Raw genomic sequence first — 17,137 nt, 5'->3', positions numbered from 1 at the left:
ATCTAGATGCCACCCTTGGTTGCATAGCCAGAAGTGTGGCTTCTAGATTGAGAGAGGTATTACTATCACTCTATATGACTCTGGCGCACCCGCAACTGGAGTATTGTGCTCAGTTTTGGGCCCCTCATTACAGAAAGGATATAGCCAGGTTGGAGTCAGTGCAGTGTAGGGCCACAAGGTTGGTGGCCGGTTTGCAGGGGATGGGGTATGAGGTGAGACTGAGGGAACTGGGTCTCTTCAGCCTGGAGAAGAGGAGACTCAGAGGGATATGTTGGCGACATACAGGTGTGTGAGGGGATGTCACATGGAGATGGGTAGAAACCTGTTCTCCCCTGCAGAGGAAGGCAGGACGCGCTCCAACGGAGTAAAGCTCAAGGAACCAAGGTTCCATTTAGATGCCAGAAAGCACTTCCTGACCGTTAGGACCCTGAGGGTGTGGAATGGGCTTCTACAAGAGGTAGCTGAGGCCCCATCAGTGAGGGTGTTCAAAGATAGGCTGGACATGCACATGGTGGGCATGTCGTGAGCGGAGCCGGCTGGAGCTGGGGGTCAGACTAGATGGCCCGGGAGACCCCTTCTGACTCGCCCTGTTTCTATGTTTCTATCTCCACCACATTCTTTGTTTTCTTACATTATTTCACAGACTTTTCCCATCTGGAAGCAAATATTAATGTGTCATAATGACCTACTTTGCATGTAATAGTAGTCCAGAGTATAGGTTGAATCATGGCTTATCCCTGCACTATTTTTAAGCCATGGGTTAAGAAGCCATCTGACAAACAACTCAGAGTTTGCAACCCAGTAATCTATTGATTCTCTTCCTTGATTGTTCATGCTTAACAGCCCATAGTTAAACAAGAGTGCTGGGTTCATATGAATCAACAGTCCGTAGTTAAGGTTGTTGATACGTGGAAACCAGGCCAATGTCTTTGAAATTTATGATCCAAAAAGGCATATGTGTGTGTCCCCAATTTTGAGACTTTTCCTTTTCAGAAAGGCCTCTAGAATGCCCCAGATTGTCTTTAAAACTCTCAGTTTAAAAAGGTGGAACATTTTTGTATGAGACAGATTTAAATAGGAAATGGTGCTTATATAGTATTTCATATGGTACATGTAGTATTTCTGTTCCTTTAAAAAAGAGCTCTTTTTGTAAAATATTCCAAATGCATTTTAAACAAGTGATTTTGCAGAAGGAAGATAGTGTATGTCCACCCATGTCATTTCCCTTTCTAAAACTATAAGCTTCCCTGCCAAGTCATTATGCTGCTTTTTGACCTTGGAAGGTACAAGAGCATTTTGGTGCTGTAGGAGTACTTTTGAGAAGGAATCAGACATGTGTGGATAGGACCTTACCCTTACTGGAGTGCAGCCAATCAGTGGCACTACATCCTAGTATTTTACCACCTTTTGAGCACTAGAACAAACATCTGATCTCTTTTATATATGTTATTTCATCCAGAAATCATTGTTTGAAAAGGGGAAGGAGTCATTGGAATCTGAATTCCGTAGCCTAATGACCAGACATTCCAAACCAGTTCCTCCCATTCTCATTTTGGATCTCATCACAATGGATGATGAACTGGAAACTCAGGAAGACATGACTTTAGAACACCTCCCTGAAAGTGTCCTACAAGACATTGTCCGTATTTCTGGTTGGCTGGTGGAGTATGGTAGGAACCAAGGTAAGTTGACTGAGAGAATATCCTCCCTTTTATTTTACAGTTCAGGTGAATAGCTATTTTTATTTTCCCAAGCTTTAAACATGGGTTAAACTTGAACCAGGCAAGAGTTTTTTCCGTCCGTCCGTCCGTCCGTCCTTCCTTCCTTCCTTCCTTCCTTCCTTCCTTCCTTCCTTCGGCACAGATGGCCCATAAAATATGCCCTTTGCCTCTAGATCATGGTTACAGCCACTAACAGCCCAGTTTTCATATTACATTTGTAATCTTCATGGCAAGAAAGCTATGTTTGTAAAAGTTTGACAGAAAAAAGTTACATGAGAGGAAGTATATTGAAAGGCTTGTATTGTGGATTAGTAACACCATGTTCTATGAATGAAGAAGGAAGCCAGCAAAATAGTGTTCCTACATGCCTTTTTGCTGTTCCTTTTTCTTCCTGTGGCCTTTTCTGTTGCCACCCAATGGAAATTTCTATTTCTCCAGCTAATTGAAATTGACCGTATGTCTATTTTTTCCAGGGCAATTATCTAAGCAATATTCTGCTATCACTGGTCCTGGTCTCCCAATCAGTTCTACTCTTCCAGCAGCTCTGATACTTTCTTTCTTTGAGGACTCTGAACATTTTTCCATGCTTCCTTCTATCTTTTCTTTCTCCTTCACTTTCTCTTTGCTTTCCTGAGTGCCATCACAAAATGGCTGCCATGAAAGCCATGACAAAGGACAAGTAACCTACCCGGAAGAGTGAGCTTGAGGCCTAGCTGGGGTCTCTAACAGCTCCTTTAAAGCTGCAGATTTCACTAGCTACAACAAAAACATATTTCATCGTAACCCCAGCTATGGGTAAGAAAATGTGTTTATTTTAAAACATGTGGATGGGTTCCAGGAAAGGTCTCAAAGGATATTGGTGCCCTTCTTTGACTTCTTTGTTAAAATGATTTTCTCTCCCCAACACCAAGGCATCAAGTGGATGGTTGTTCATGTCTGCAACCTTGGATTCTGTTTCCCAGATTAAAATTTCTTTCTTTTTCCTCTAACCTTCTCTTGTACTTCATAATCTGTTTTTTGAACATAGCTTCCTGACTTTAACATTCTAACTAAGCATTTGAATTCTAAATATTAACCACTTAGTTGAAAATTACAGTTACACACACATACAAGCTCTAAACCCAAACTATCATAAAACCAGACAAAATGCAAATATGTATAACAGTTCTATTCCATCACATTTGGATCCTTTATTGTCAAAGTTCATACACAGTGATTATTTAATGACTGCTTGCCATTCAACAATTACAGTGTGCACTAAAATCTTGTGAATGTTTTTTTCAGAATGAATTCCAATTTTATTCATGGGACTTACATGGAATTGAGCTTTACCATGCAGTTACTATGCAATTAGTGTGGCCTATTTATCATGTAGTCAATGAAAGCAATGAAACTCACGTTACATTCTATTATATTTGAGTAAAGTCATGGTTAGTCCATATCGACATAATTTCTTTCTTCAGGTGGTTCTGTTTGCTTGGAATAATAATATATAATTTCCTTCAGAAGTTCATTATGAGGAAATGTGATTGAGTTTTTGAATGGTACTTTTTAAAGAGGTATTTCATCTTCTAGCTTTGAAAGAGTCCAGGAAAATAACAATAACATGTTAAGGCACAGATGTTAAAAACAGGCTTCTGTTAACTGCTATAGTGGTTGCTAAGGGCACAGTTTAAGGGGGGATGCACAGATGTGCTATAATTTCACTTAAGCCTTCCTTGGAACACCTTATCCCACCAAATTTGGAAATTAAGCTCCTCTTGAAGAGAAATGGTTATTTTGAAGTAAAACAGAATGGAGAGCTGATTCAAGGGAATCTTGCCAAATTACTCTTACAGGTGTTTGCTTATTTATTATATTTTATACTGCTCAATAGCCAAAGTTATTTGAGTGCTTCACAACAAATTGTTTGGATGTCATATGTACATTTCTCTGACTTGTGTCCTAAACATGCTATGCTATATGAATTCAGTCATGCTGTAGTTTCTCACTGCTGTCAGGAGGAGGAGGCAGAATTCAGTGAAATGGGGGAAATTCTCTGAAAACTGGGAAATTGAGTCAAGTTTTGCTAAAGCAAGGTAAAGTAACTGTCATTTAATAATGTAACTGTGGAAACCTCAAGTAGAAACATTTGCAGAACTAGAAATCGAGTGCAATCCTATGTGGTCCATTTACAGGTAAATGCTATTGGTTTCAGTGGCACTGGCTGACTCCTAAGTAAACGGGATTACAGCTTTAGGCAGTGACTGTCTGCCAGCCACTGAAGTCAATGGGTTAGTTTGCATAACTCAAGAGCACATAGTGGGTGACTTGACCCTGACAAGCTTTGTGTGGGTGTCCGTCACCATCATGCAAATCCTAGTCAGGGTTGTCATATCATGTGAACCCAACTGGCAGGATTTATTGGAAGGTAAATCCTTGCATATACCTCAGTCTGTCTTTGGGTTGTGTGAGGGTTGTTTAGCCCTCAAATAACACCCCCACCCCACTTTCATTTGGGGATTTTATGTTCATAATAGTAGTCAGATGCACTGCAGCTCTTCAATAATAAGGAGACATGATGGGCTGCCATGTCATGTGAAGCAGGTCAGTGTAGCTAATGAACAGCAATGTTCAGTTACCTGACTGTTGAAGTCAGTGCAGCTTGCCAGCTTTTACGTGCAAATATGCCTATTTAAGTTGTTTTAGGATCACGCTGTCTGGCATGAATGTTCAAAGCTCTCAGAAGAAATTAGAAAGCCATGCATATTATACAGACATGACAGCATACTACTAAGATCAGTTATGAGTCTGTAACAAACCTACATTTTTAAAAGCCTAGATCTTGTTTTTTGTTTTTGTTTCTTTGTTTTTTGGAAGCAGGAAAGTATACCCATCTGGACAAGATAAGCTTTTTTCCTAGGTCTCATCTGTTTTCCATCTGCAGTTATAATTCTACTGTGTATACTCTTGTGCACAGAGCATGATACAGCCTCATTGATTTTTTTCACCTCACTGGTTCCGAGCCTTCATAATCCTCTATTCCCTGTGTGTTCTTGAGTGAAGGATGGTTATTTCTGAGGTGATAATGGCAAGCAGATGCAGACTAATGTGGAACAGAAAATGAAAGTGCACTGTATGTCCTTCATAAAACTCCAGGTGGAACATTGGTGTGCATCTGTTCTCCGTGAAAATTATATAGTATTTTGGAGTTATGACTGTGTTTTATCTATACTATCTTGTGATCCTTATAAAAGGGGTGCAGAACTGCTTCTCGCTTCAGGACTAAGTTCCATTTTGCAAAAGCTTTCAGGGCTGTGTTCCAGTGTAGACCAAGGCCAAAGACAAAAGAGATGGGGCTCAAACTACCAGGCTGTTTTAGCTTATAACTGCCACCAACTAAGCCTTAGAGAGAGGCATTTTAGAATCAAGGGAAAACTACACAAGGGCCAGGAAACATAGTCTCTGGTTGGGGAAAAGGAAATAGGACCAAGGGAATGAGTTGGGGCAATCCAGGGGACCCCAAAAGGCCACACGTGGACCTTATGAGAGCTGAACTTGTCCTTTGGTGCTGCTGTTCTACACCACTGCATTATACCAGTCCTGTTAGAGAAGACAGTATGTGTGTATTGTTAATAGGTTGAGGCTGAAAGTGAGAGTAGTTTGCCTAAAATCTGTATGGAAGATTTAAGGTGAAAGGGGATAAACTGGAGACTTTCTAATTTGGAAACGACATGGGGTATGCATAGCGGGGAGGGTAGAGAAAACAACAACAGCTTATTTCAGATCACAATGCATTAGTTCCCCCTTCCAGCCCCCTTTTGCAGTTCGTGATGATCTGTCATAGGTAGAGAATACAAACAAACAAGGTATCCCCTCCCATAGATACTGCTATCTTATACAATAGCTGAATAAACAACAACAGGGTTGTGCTTAATAAGGGTGCTGACAATGTCTGTTTTTTTTATGTGATGTAGCCTCCAGCAGTGCCTGGATAGGAGGCTGCATTGAATCCATATGTAGACTGTCCTGAGTGCTTTAGATGAGGAATGGAATAGAAGTATATCCTGGAGAAGGACACATATTCTCAGCTTCCCTTTTCTGTCTCCAGAAAAGAAATATTAGTGTGCTATCTGGCAGGATTGTTATAATGATGAATAAAATAAGAACTTTAAAGCATTTGATTTCCTAAGGGACTAATTACACATTTAATGAAAGTACAGTGTTATTTTCTACTTTTGTTCCAAAATAAAGTAACTTTTCTACACCTGCTGTACTGCCACTCAGTTTCCCTTACCCACAATTGTTCTATCTTTACAAAAACAAGTGTCAGCTTTTATTTGTCTCCTAGCATGTAAAATGTAGCTTGGCTTTAAATTAAAGAATGCAATCTATTTTCTTTGAAAATCTATTTTCTTTGAAACTACAGGTAGCTAATAGAAGTTTCTTCTTGTTCTGAAATAGGAACATGCAAAAAATGATAAAGGATTTAAAGTACATTCCTCTGTCCCTGAACTCACTGGAACCCCAGTTTTATTTACAAGTGCCAGTCAAAGGTGAAATGAGTGTGAGACAAGTCAAAGGTCCCAGGAAGACTCAAGAGAATTTTCATCACTTCCTTTCTTTTTCTGGAATAAATGTGTAAAAAATGCATGATTAGGTCATGAGTTAAAGGAGCTAATTAGCTGTTTTGGAGCATCCTCAACATTCTTTCCATGCCTTTGAGGTATCAGCTCTGTCTTTCTTTCCCCAGCAGTTCAGCAGCAGGAGCAGCAGGAACTGATGGTATCTTCAAATCCAATTTGGAGTGAGTAGTGGAGGAGTCAGCCAGGATTTTTTTTTTTAGCTTCTTGGTAGAAATCTGGATGGGAAAGGACAGTTGGAATCAGGCACAACTGTAGTAGGTAGAAAGACCAGCAGTGAGAGACAAGAGGGAAGACTGGTATGTTTATGGTTACTATGGAATTCAGGGACTCTATAGTCTAAGATTTCTCTACAGTGTTATGGCTTTGTACATGATCAGAGATCAAAAGATTAAATTTACAGATGCAACCCTGGAATTCTACAAGATGTATAAGATACAAAGTGGTAACAATAGGCTGACAGCTGAATCTTAAATTAAAGATGCATTCTATTTGTGAATTCTCACAATAAAAGTGGTTTTCGAAGACTGCAGAGCATGATTTCCCTTCAGAATCCTATGGTTTCTGGAGTTTTGCTGCCTACAAAACCCAGTTTGCACAAGATGAGATATGGGCAAGGAATCTATGATTTGCTGCAGTGCATGCCAAGTGTGTTCCCTGGCTGTTCTGAATATTCAGTTCCTAATCAGGCCCTTTGAGGGTTGCAGTTTGACTTCTAAACCTGACAGTATGTGTTAATCATGAGTTAAACAGCTTACAGTTCAGAAGGAACTGTGGATTGTTTAACCCATGATGTGTTTGGCTCATCCAGTAACCCACACTCAAGGTTGAATATGGGTTGTCATTGAACCATAAGTAGCTATTGAAATGTGGGCTTCTGAGTTGTCTGAACCCAGCTGCACTAACAAACTAGTTTGTTAATCACAAATGAGCCACTATTCATAACTTAACAACAGACCATGGATCCTTTTTCATGGATTCCCCATGATTAGTTTTCACAGTAGGATTCAGACAACATAGTACCCTGCACTCAAAGGTTGAGTGTAGCCTGTCATTAAACCATGGGTTGTTTTTGAAATAATAGGCTATGTTGTCTGAATCCAGTTGTGCTAAGAAACCATAGTTTGTTAAACATAAACAGGACTGTGAAGGGGGAAGTGCTAACTGAAGAGGGAGGGGTTTGTGTGTAGATGGGGAAAGAATTGTGGGCTAATATGGTTTAGACTGGAATGATCAGAAGATAGATCTGTAGATATTTGGGGCTTCAACTTCCAGGAGCTCCTGTCAGCATGGCCAATGGACAGGAATACTGGCAGTTGATGTCCAAAATATTTGACAATTTACTTTTTCTCCTTCCCCACTCTACATTATTTGCCAAATAGACATGCTGCCTGGAAATTTTTATGTAGATGTTAATGAATTGGTGCACAGTAACATGGCCCCAATCCAAATTATGTTTCTCTGTTCCATAAGAGTAAAGCAGGGGTGTGGAAAATTAAAGAGACAAACAGTGTTTTCCTTTATTAAAAGCAGTCTGGGTTTTGGAACTATGGTAACTTAAGTCATGCCCCCATCTCCTCTCCATATCTGCAATCTTTCCCACTTTTTCAGAAAATGAAGTGGGGAGCTTGCATATCCTGTGTATCTGGGCCATAATTTCATAATGATGGTTTATCTGAGCTGAGTTTTTTGAAGACAGAGACTTCTTGATCAGTTCAGTAATTTGTCTACATAAGCTTAGAAAACCAGCTTATGTCACAAGTGCTCCAGCAAAAGATGCTCCAGCTGCAAAATTAACGCAGCTGGCGATTCTTCTGAAATTATTACTATGAAACTAATTGCTGTTTTTAATGCAAGCAGTAATTGGTGTCATTTCCTTTAGTCCAACTATTGACTTGTTTAGCTCCCGTTCTAGGAAACCTCTTGTCTGAACCAAGCCATATGGACCTCTGTTGTGTGACATTGTTTGCCTTTTCTTTTTTTCCCCTTTGGTGGTGCAGGTTTTTACTGTCTGTGTGAGGAGAAGCAGCTGCCTGCAGGACCCCAGAAAGGAGGCTTAAGGAAAGAGCACAGAGCCACTTCTTATACCAGCATAGCTTCTAGGGAGAGCTTTGTAGAGCGAGCATTCAAAGAATTAGGACACAACTGTAGTAAGTGTAGGAGACTCGGATTCAGAAAGCATCAGGGAGTACTGTAGAAAGCAAGACTACCTTTGTGTTACTTGAAATTTATTCTGTAAGTTTCTCTACAATGCAAGCACTCTTTAGAAATGGTAATTGTAGCACAATAGTACTCCAAAAAACACACCCCAAAATCCTTTTGCCTTCCAATGAGTATTATTGGCTACTGTTGTGGCTTTTTGTCATTTTTTCCTTTATCAGCAGTATTTTTGCTAATACGGCATCTACAGGTCAAGCCTCATTGCTGATCCTTAACATGCCTCATTTTGGTACATTGATGCATGTTCTCATTTCTTAAAAACACAGTGAAATATTTTTAACCTTAGTGTTTGCAAGTGTGATTTGTGCTATCAATAAGTGGTGTTCAGTTATGAACAAAATTATCAGGTGGTTTTTGTCATGTTATCTTAGTCCATATCAGAAGTGACTGGAAACTGACAAAAGAGAATGAAGTTCATTGTTATATCTTTCATATGTTTTTCTTCCTAGACTTCATGAACGTTTACTACCAGATCCGTTCCAGCCAATTGGACCGCTCTGTCAAAGGGCTGAAGGAGCATTTCCGGAAGAACAGTTCTTCCTCAGGAGTCCCATACTCTCCTGCCATTCAGAACAAGAGGAAAGACACACCAACCAAAAAGCCCATCAAAAGACCAGGTTAGTCTTACATTTTAGGCACCGATTCCTTGTCATGTTCTAGAAGATCCAGGCCTGGTAGCATCACTTTGTATTTAATCAGTCTGCTGATAAAGGAAAAAAGTTATCCGCTGATTTATGATAATTAGTTGATCCTATATTAGGTGTTTCTGTAATTTTCCATTTTACTAGGACCCCACAAATGTTGCCATGCTGGTAACATAACAAGCCCATTATGTAAAAACTGCATGTTCATTGATTGATTTATTTTTAATGAAGTGGCTAAAGGAAAACAGGTAGAGGAACCTTCATTTCCTGCAATAGTGCTAGGCCAATGCTCTCATGCATGTTACTGGCCCTTCTGTCCAGACATGCTGTATGTATTCTTGATCTGACTAGGACTCCAGCGCTCCCTAGATTTCTGCTCTATAAGTGCAGACAGAAGTTAGTTTATATTGCAGTCCCAGTAATAGTGCCTGGGTCTCCCTAAGGGCAAATGATTCTGTAGTGATCATTGCTACAAACAAGATAGCGTTCCCTCTATTTCTTTTAGTCTTGGAGACTCTGCTGGCTAAAGGAAATAAAGTTTCACCAGGTGAGAACATTTAGGAGTCCCTATGTATGTTCACTTATGCTACTCCCTGGTGCAATCTGTTGGTGATGTGGATTCTCAATAAAATAACAGTTCTTACAGCATTTAAATGATTCCCCCACCAAAATAATTCTCTTTAAACCTCCCCTTTCCTAGGTCATGACTCTCTAAGACTCTCTTGCCATTTGACTGCTGATGTGTTTTGAATACAGCCAACCTATAGCATAGTTCTTTACTGAACAGAAGTGGTAAACATTGAGTGGAGAAAGCAATATTAAGGCAGTTTTTCTATGCAAGTGTCTTCCTGTGTTTCAGTCAAATGAGTTCAATGTTGCAAGTGACATGCAGGAAACATGAACTAACTTACAGGATGAAATTAAGAATTGTAAATGCTGTTCTCCATAGAAAAAACAGACAAGTAGAAGGGGTATGGAGCTGTCAGAGATTAAGTTGTGAGGCATGAAAATAGCATGTTGTAATTCTTTTGTGTCCTTTTTATTTTTTATAATCCTTATGTGAACGGCAGTCCTCATCCCAGGTAAAGTGTGTGCTCCGTGTGTCCCTTCTGCAGCTTTACAGAACTTTCTGGACTTCTGTGTGCTCAAATGCCACTGCAGGCCTGTTGCTGCTGCTAGCAAAGGGTGTGCTTGACATATTCCAAGGGAGAGCTGCCCGTGGAAGCCTCTATGCTATGGAGGCGCATACTGTATTGCTGCCATGTCTTGGAGTTCTTCCTGAAAGCTGACCAGTACTGAGAGAAAGGGAGGGAATATTTACTTCTCCAAGTCAACTGCAAAGGGTTATGTATAGCTTTGTGAGATTATTAGGTGTTTCCTCCTCACTTAGTGATAAGCGAACAACCCTTTGCATCTTAAGACAGGAAAAGCCCTAGAACTTCCAGCATTTTCCAGACAGCCATGTGGGGAGTTGGAGGAGACCACTTCTGTCTAAACATACTTAGGATTGCACCCTTAATTTACTGAGCCAGGGACATTCCTTTCCACCAAAAGCCTTTACACTTTTCCAAGCTTGGGTCTGAAAGAACTATTCTAGCTAAGATATACCCAATCACTGGTATGTTAGGAAGTAGATTAATTCAGCACTGTTTGATTCCCTATGACATTTCCCAGCTGGTAAGTCATTACAGATAGGTAAAGTAGAGGAGCAGTTCAGTGGACTAAATGAGACTAATTTATATCCTTAAAGAGCTTTGTCAGATGTCCTAACTGTTCACTCATAGAACCTGCAGTGCCAAACTGAACAAGCTAATTCCTTCCTGTGTGCTGGATATTCTGAGTCTCCCAGGACTCAGTCGTATGGCTGCTAGACACTATCTAGGTTGGAGTCCAGCTACAATCTTGAAAATGCATGTCGAGGTCAGAGCTGGGATTCGGACTGTGGAGCTAGCCAACACTGGGGGCAGTCCAGGGAAGGGGAGGAGTGAAACTTGACCAGAATTGCTGGGCCGAGGAATCCCAGCAGTACCTCAGTCCGTCCTGACATGCAGAGGCAAAAGACATAGATGGCTGAAATCAGCTATCTGTATCCTTTGCAGGGTAGGAGGCATGCAAAGGCAATGCTTACCTTTGCACTCCTTCACACTTGACTGGGTGTCCATAATCTTCCAAGCTTGGAAGGTTACAGGCAGCCACATTGGACGGTTCCCCTAGTTACTGGAATTGGTAGAAATCTGGAAAGTGATCAATCAGCCCTAACAGTACATGTCTGAAATAGACTGCAGTGAAGCGAAGCTTACAGAATAATGACAGATAATTGTGCCTTCATCATCCTTTGGCAGATGGTTTTATTTCCCAGACACTATTCAGCTTTCAAGGGCAACTCTAAAGGTGAAATTCTAACATCTCCGTCAAAATTGTTGTTCTTTGTTTCTTTTGTTGCAGTGTAACCATCTTTTATTTTGTCTTTTTATCTGTCTCGAATGAAGGGCAAAGAAATAACTTTTCCATTTTCTGTGCTGCTGTTTCACAAGTTCATGGTAAATCTATACTCCTAGCCACTTTTAAGTGTCTGGGTTGAGTTCCACAGTTTTAATGAAATGGAACTCAGCACTACATGTCTCATACAGCAGTTGGGCTAAACTTGCATCATTTGAACAGGAATTGGACAACTTCTAGGTCAAACATCTGGACAGCCATGATGCTCATGAGTCTTCACCCTTGGCTACATTACCTAGATATGATGGGAGCAATTGTTTGCCCATCCTGGATTTAAACCTTCGTCCAGATTCTCAGAGAGGAAATATCTGTGAGTCTGTGCACATAAAAAAGAAGAGTGGGGACTATTATATTAGGTTATATTTGAAGATGCAAGTGGTAAATCCCTACCCAAATGCAGCTGGACTTGGACATAATTTACCTTTTTAATATATGAACTAACAATATCTTTTATGCTGTTGGGCCCCATGCCTCTGCACCCTCCTTGTAATTAAGTTAAAAGACTCCTCTGGCATCCCAAACAAGACCTCCTCTGGGTTGGTGAGACATTAATCTCATCAAGGAAAGCACTGGATGGATGCGGAAAAAAGTACAAGCTGATACACTCAGTAATTCCTAGGAATCCTGTAGATGCGTGACTAAGGTATCGACTCCGGTGCAGTGCAGGTGAAGAGGTTAGATTAATTTTTTTTGTTTCATACCAGGAAGAAAGTTGGTATGTGAGCCCTAAGCAATGAAAGAAGTTTGCAGTAAAGTTACTCTAAACACCCCCCCCACACACACACACACACACCTTTAAAGGCATTATGGTAATCGAATTTTACATTGATCCCTTTTGAAAAAACGTTTCTTCCTGAAAAAAGGAGCTGGAGCAGGGTACAGAACCTCATACCTAGAAATCAAATCCAGTCCTCCTGGATTCCCAATCTGTCCTGCCAGGGTTTCCCATAAGGGCACATCCCCTTCCCTGTGCTCCACTCCCCTTATACCAATTCTCAATCATTTGATGGCTTCCCAGCTTTTGTGCATTTCTCCCACCTCATACTAAAAGGTGAAAAATGCCTCTTCTAATTAGGGCTTAGTTGCTGGTAGTAACAGCTTTAAGCTAAAATATGCTGGCATTTTGTTTTTGGTCCTGCCCAGCACTAGAACGTGGCTGCAAGAGATTTCCTGAAATGGATTTTGGTCCTTGCATGGAAAGAGGTTCTTCACCCCTGAACTATACTTTCCTTTCTCTCCATGTTGGTTACATGTAGTTTACATGCATCAAAGCCCATCTTCTGACTGCTAACCCACCACACAAGTATCATTGAGCTAATACTTTCCAGAATGCTTGCAAGGAGGAAGGACAGCTGTGTAAGTTTAGAAACAGCAGCATGTTCCTCCTCTCCCTGTTTGACCATTTCTCTACTTTTGAATATGATGCTTTTGTTAGTAACCACCATGTTGTCCCACTTGGTTCAAAAGTGCCTTATCTGGAGAAATAAACCCAGAACAAAGGCATTTGTCTTCCAGTAGAATCCATCCAGTAGAATCCAAGCCTAATTAGGATGTTAAATACTCTGCTCTTCAGTTGAACTGAATTAATAGCCAGCAAAGCTAGGTACATCTGGGAGTAAACATGGTTAATTGGTCGCATACAGATTGGAAGATGTTGAGACATTCAAGGTTCTTATCTGTAGAGAGCAAAGAGGACTAACACTGTAGTCTTGCAGTGGGAATAGCTCATAGTAATGCTGCATACATAGTAGCTAAACTCATTTTGATGTCGCCCACAAAAAATAAGAATGCTCATTTCAGTTAAGCCCAAGTTCTGAAGAACTTTAGTGGCTTTCTGCATGACCTCTTAAGATGGCAAGGCTCAACCAACTGGCACTGGTAACTTCATTCCAAGAATCCTAGAAATGTAAGTTTAGCAATGTAATGATTTACCTCATAATTTATTGTAAGATGTAGATTTTAATTGGAGCTTGTAAAGGGAGTTTGCTGCTTATAGTATTGTTTAAAGTAAGCTACATATTTATCCATGGCTATGACATTATGATTTCCCAAAATACACCATTTTAAAATGCAACTTAGAGCCAAATAAAATACACTTGATTAAGTATAGGTTCAGCGTAAATTCTACCCTATTTTTTATTTTCTTGCTATTAACCAATCAGCTTCAAGATTTTTAAGAATTTGCTGACTATGGAAATGGATACACAACAGAAGTGCATTTGGTGCTTGTAGGGTACACTGTTCATGTTCACCACATTGTAGGCTTACAAAATTTTAGGTGAAACTTCTCTAACAGCAAGGTAATCACTTGCAGTAGCGACAGGCATACCTGTTCTACCACAATTCTGCTGCAGTAGATAAAGTGCAATTGCAATTACTAAATTGGGTATGCTGCAGATGTGAAATTTTACATCAGCAATAACAAACATGATATGCAATTCCAGGAACATCTGGGTGTTAGATTTGGGCCATTTGGTGGATATTAGAGTCAAACTGCAGGGTATTGTCAATGAACCAATTTTTTAAAAAGTTTCTTCATTTTTTCCTCATTGGAAAGGCCGTGGAGCTCACAATGCCTTTCCACTTTTCTGTTCCTTGGTCATGTCTACAGTAGTCATATGTCTGATCTACTGAAGCAACAGTTGCCCCCTTGGTGTGTGTATGTGTGTGAGGTTTGTGTTTACCTATGTGTACTCTTATTTTGCTTTGTTGCATGTTCACTAATACTTTCTGATACAAAACTGAGGTTTGTTTGTGGACCAACATTTTAATGCTTTCTCTTGTGCTTTTTTCAGTGTTTCTTAGTTGCAGCATCCTGCTTCAGCTATAGTTTAATGCTCTTTCTTTCTTTCTTTCTTTCTTTCTTTCTTTCTTTCTTTCTTTCCTGTTTTGTGGGGTAATTGATGTGCATTCAGAATATAGAGTGCTGGGATGTGGGGAGGGAAGGACCCTTTGTCCTTCTTTCATTTTGCTGTTTAGAGAAGGGGTTGGAACAGAGATGGGTTGGATGGTTAGCTTTTGCTTCTTTTGCCTTTAGCTTTATTGCGTGCTAACCCTGTTCTAGAGAAATGGAGTTTCTCTTTACTCTTTTTTTAAAGAAGTCCAGTCTAGCCATGGTGAGAATGCTCAAAAATAATTCATAGTTTATGATTATGTCTGTGGATGCCTTAGGTACCCATTGAAGATAGACCACTGTGAAATCTGGAGGCTGTTGTAGAAATCATCTTACTTCTGGCCCATCTGGTGGTGGTTTAAAAACCAAACCTTAACTGATAGAGGATTGGTAAGAATTCAGTATGTAGAGATTTCACATATAACACAGAGCAAAATGCCCCCTCTACAATTCTCAATGCTAATTTATGCTATTTATGCAATTCCCATGCTATTTCTTCATTTCATAACAACTGGAATAAATAGTCTAAACAACAAACACACAGTGATATGCAAGAATGGAAGATGTTGAATATGCCTAACTTCAGATAGTGAATGCAATGTGCATGGTGAACAGAAAAAAACAAAACAAAAACCCCTTTCGTGTGACAGGACCTCTTCCATTTGTAATGGAGCAGGTAGAGCATGCATGCAAAACAAGTGGATCAGATCCCGTGCTTGTGCTCACAGACCTTGTGGCAGGTAGTCCACCAGAACGTTAGCACCTCTTTTCATCCTACAGCTTGGCAAAAGTATCACCACTGCAATATTTATTTCATGCTTTGCATGGGTCGATCTGGAAAATCTTAAGCTTGCTGTTGGAAAAGAGGCTTTTGGTGGCATTGGCAGCATTTGGAACCAAATTAACACAATACATTTTTCAGTCTCCAGAGGGAGACTGGCTACATTACAGGGCACACAACCAGACATTCCTGAGCATGTGTGCCTGTGTATATACAGAGCATTCTCACTGTGGGCCAACACTACCATGCTAGGTTTGGTTGACAAGGCACTGGTGGAGGGTTACTTGGTGTTTTGTTTCTCTTTGATTCATTTCCAAGGTCTGTTTGTCTCTCCTCTCTTGTGGCTCTGGTGACAGGCACGATCCGTAAGGCTCAGAACCTTCTGAAACAGTATTCTCAGCAATGTCTAGATGGGAAAAAGGGGGCCTCTAACCTCATTCCTATGGAAGGTAATTGCTTCTCTCTCACTATCACTCTTGGGATCTGATTTGGGTATTGGTCTTCCTTCCTCTTCCAAGGCTTCTGTTAGTCTTTAGCCTCACTGCTGCTATGTACACAAGACCACAAGAAATCACCTGACTTTTTGGAGACTCAAAAGACTACACAGAGCAAAGAGATGAATACAAAAGACAGGGCAGAATTGACTCATGACATTGATTATATTCACATTTACATACCAGCGATTTAAAACAACAAAAGCACAAGAACATTAAAAACTGCAAAACATTAAACTGCATAATTTAAAAGGATAAATTAAAAATGTACATAACTTTGAAGAACTGTGAGCCATTTAAATTTAAGAAGACCAAGCAATGATGCAATTTGGCAGCTGACACAAGTTCTGTGGTAGCTCTGTGGCCTTTCCCTCCCTGTTTTTGTTCACTTCCATCTTGGGAGGTAGTGGCCCTTTCAACCTTGAACAGACTGGAATTGTTAACCTTAGGTACAGCATCCTGCTGTACCTTCCTTTCAGGGAGTACATGTCAAAGTAAAGGCATTCATATCAAAATAATGCTTCCAGTTGTTTTTGACCCTCAGCCAAGCAATATGTCCATGTCTTTATCCTGCTTGAAACTGCTTGTAGATTCAAAGAAGGGGTGCTAGATTGTGTTGCCAGAAAAACACTTTTATAGGTCGGTCAAGCAAATAAAACCTGAAGTGACAAGCACTCATGCTGTTATGGTCCTGGATAAACCACTCCTTCTGTTAATGCTCACTAGGTCATGAGCATGATTTATGAATTAAGCATCTTTCCGATACCTTGGCTGACAAGCATCTGCCAGCTTCTGGTAAGTACCATATCAGATACGAGCTGGCTAATTTAACTCTTCCTTTCTTTTAAATATTTCTTATGCTATTCTTACAAGAACTTCAGATGGAACATTTTTCCTGTATGCCAAACACTTGAAAACCATACAATGACTGTGCTAAGCCCTGTGCTAGCCCTTGCTTAGAGAACCTGGGTGTTAGCAGGGTCAGCACTGATGGCACAGTCTAAATGAGTGCCCATTGCCTGTGTTTGTGAGACCTCTTTTTCATGGTTGCTCTTGTCTCCTTCCCCCAGCTCAGCTTAATGATACAATGCTAAACTTACCAAAGGTGAGACTGCTGACTGGGAAACTGCCTAGGTACTTTCTTCCTGCTTGGGAATTTCAGAATCTTGGCTATTAATATCTTCCAGCCTTCATTTCAGTGAAATCTATGCCTGTTATTTTTACACATGGCTATTTCTAATGTGCAAGTTCTTCAGATATCCA

At 40.3% G+C, this 17,137-nt stretch overlaps 1 protein-coding gene across 6 annotated transcripts in view; it reads left to right on the top strand.

Moving 5' to 3' along the window:
- EXOC7 (exocyst complex component 7) overlaps nt 1-17,137 on the top strand; it is a 46,405-nt gene that overhangs the window by 9,896 nt on the left and 19,372 nt on the right. For 4 of the 6 annotated variants that reach the window (XR_006416947.1, XM_044453653.1, XM_044453654.1 and 1 more), the window contains 4 exons: nt 1,460-1,682; nt 9,013-9,180; nt 10,278-10,289; nt 15,737-15,829. Coding sequence is in view for 5 of the 6 variants with exons in the window: in XM_044453653.1 (XP_044309588.1) it covers nt 1,460-1,682; nt 9,013-9,180; nt 10,278-10,289; nt 15,737-15,829 (496 nt within the window). In the remaining variant the exon portion in view is untranslated. The remainder of the gene's footprint in view (nt 1-1,459; nt 1,683-9,012; nt 9,181-10,277; nt 10,290-15,736; nt 15,830-17,137) is intronic. The other 2 variants (XM_044453656.1, XM_044453655.1) reach the window with 1 other exon arrangement.

Source organism: Varanus komodoensis, unplaced genomic scaffold, assembly GCF_004798865.1.
Source record: "Varanus komodoensis strain SLA01 unplaced genomic scaffold, ASM479886v1 scaffold7_1, whole genome shotgun sequence".
Lineage (NCBI taxonomy): Eukaryota > Metazoa > Chordata > Lepidosauria > Squamata > Varanidae > Varanus > Varanus komodoensis.
Note: the sequence above shows the minus strand (reverse complement) of the source record. Positions and strands in the feature narration are given on the sequence as shown.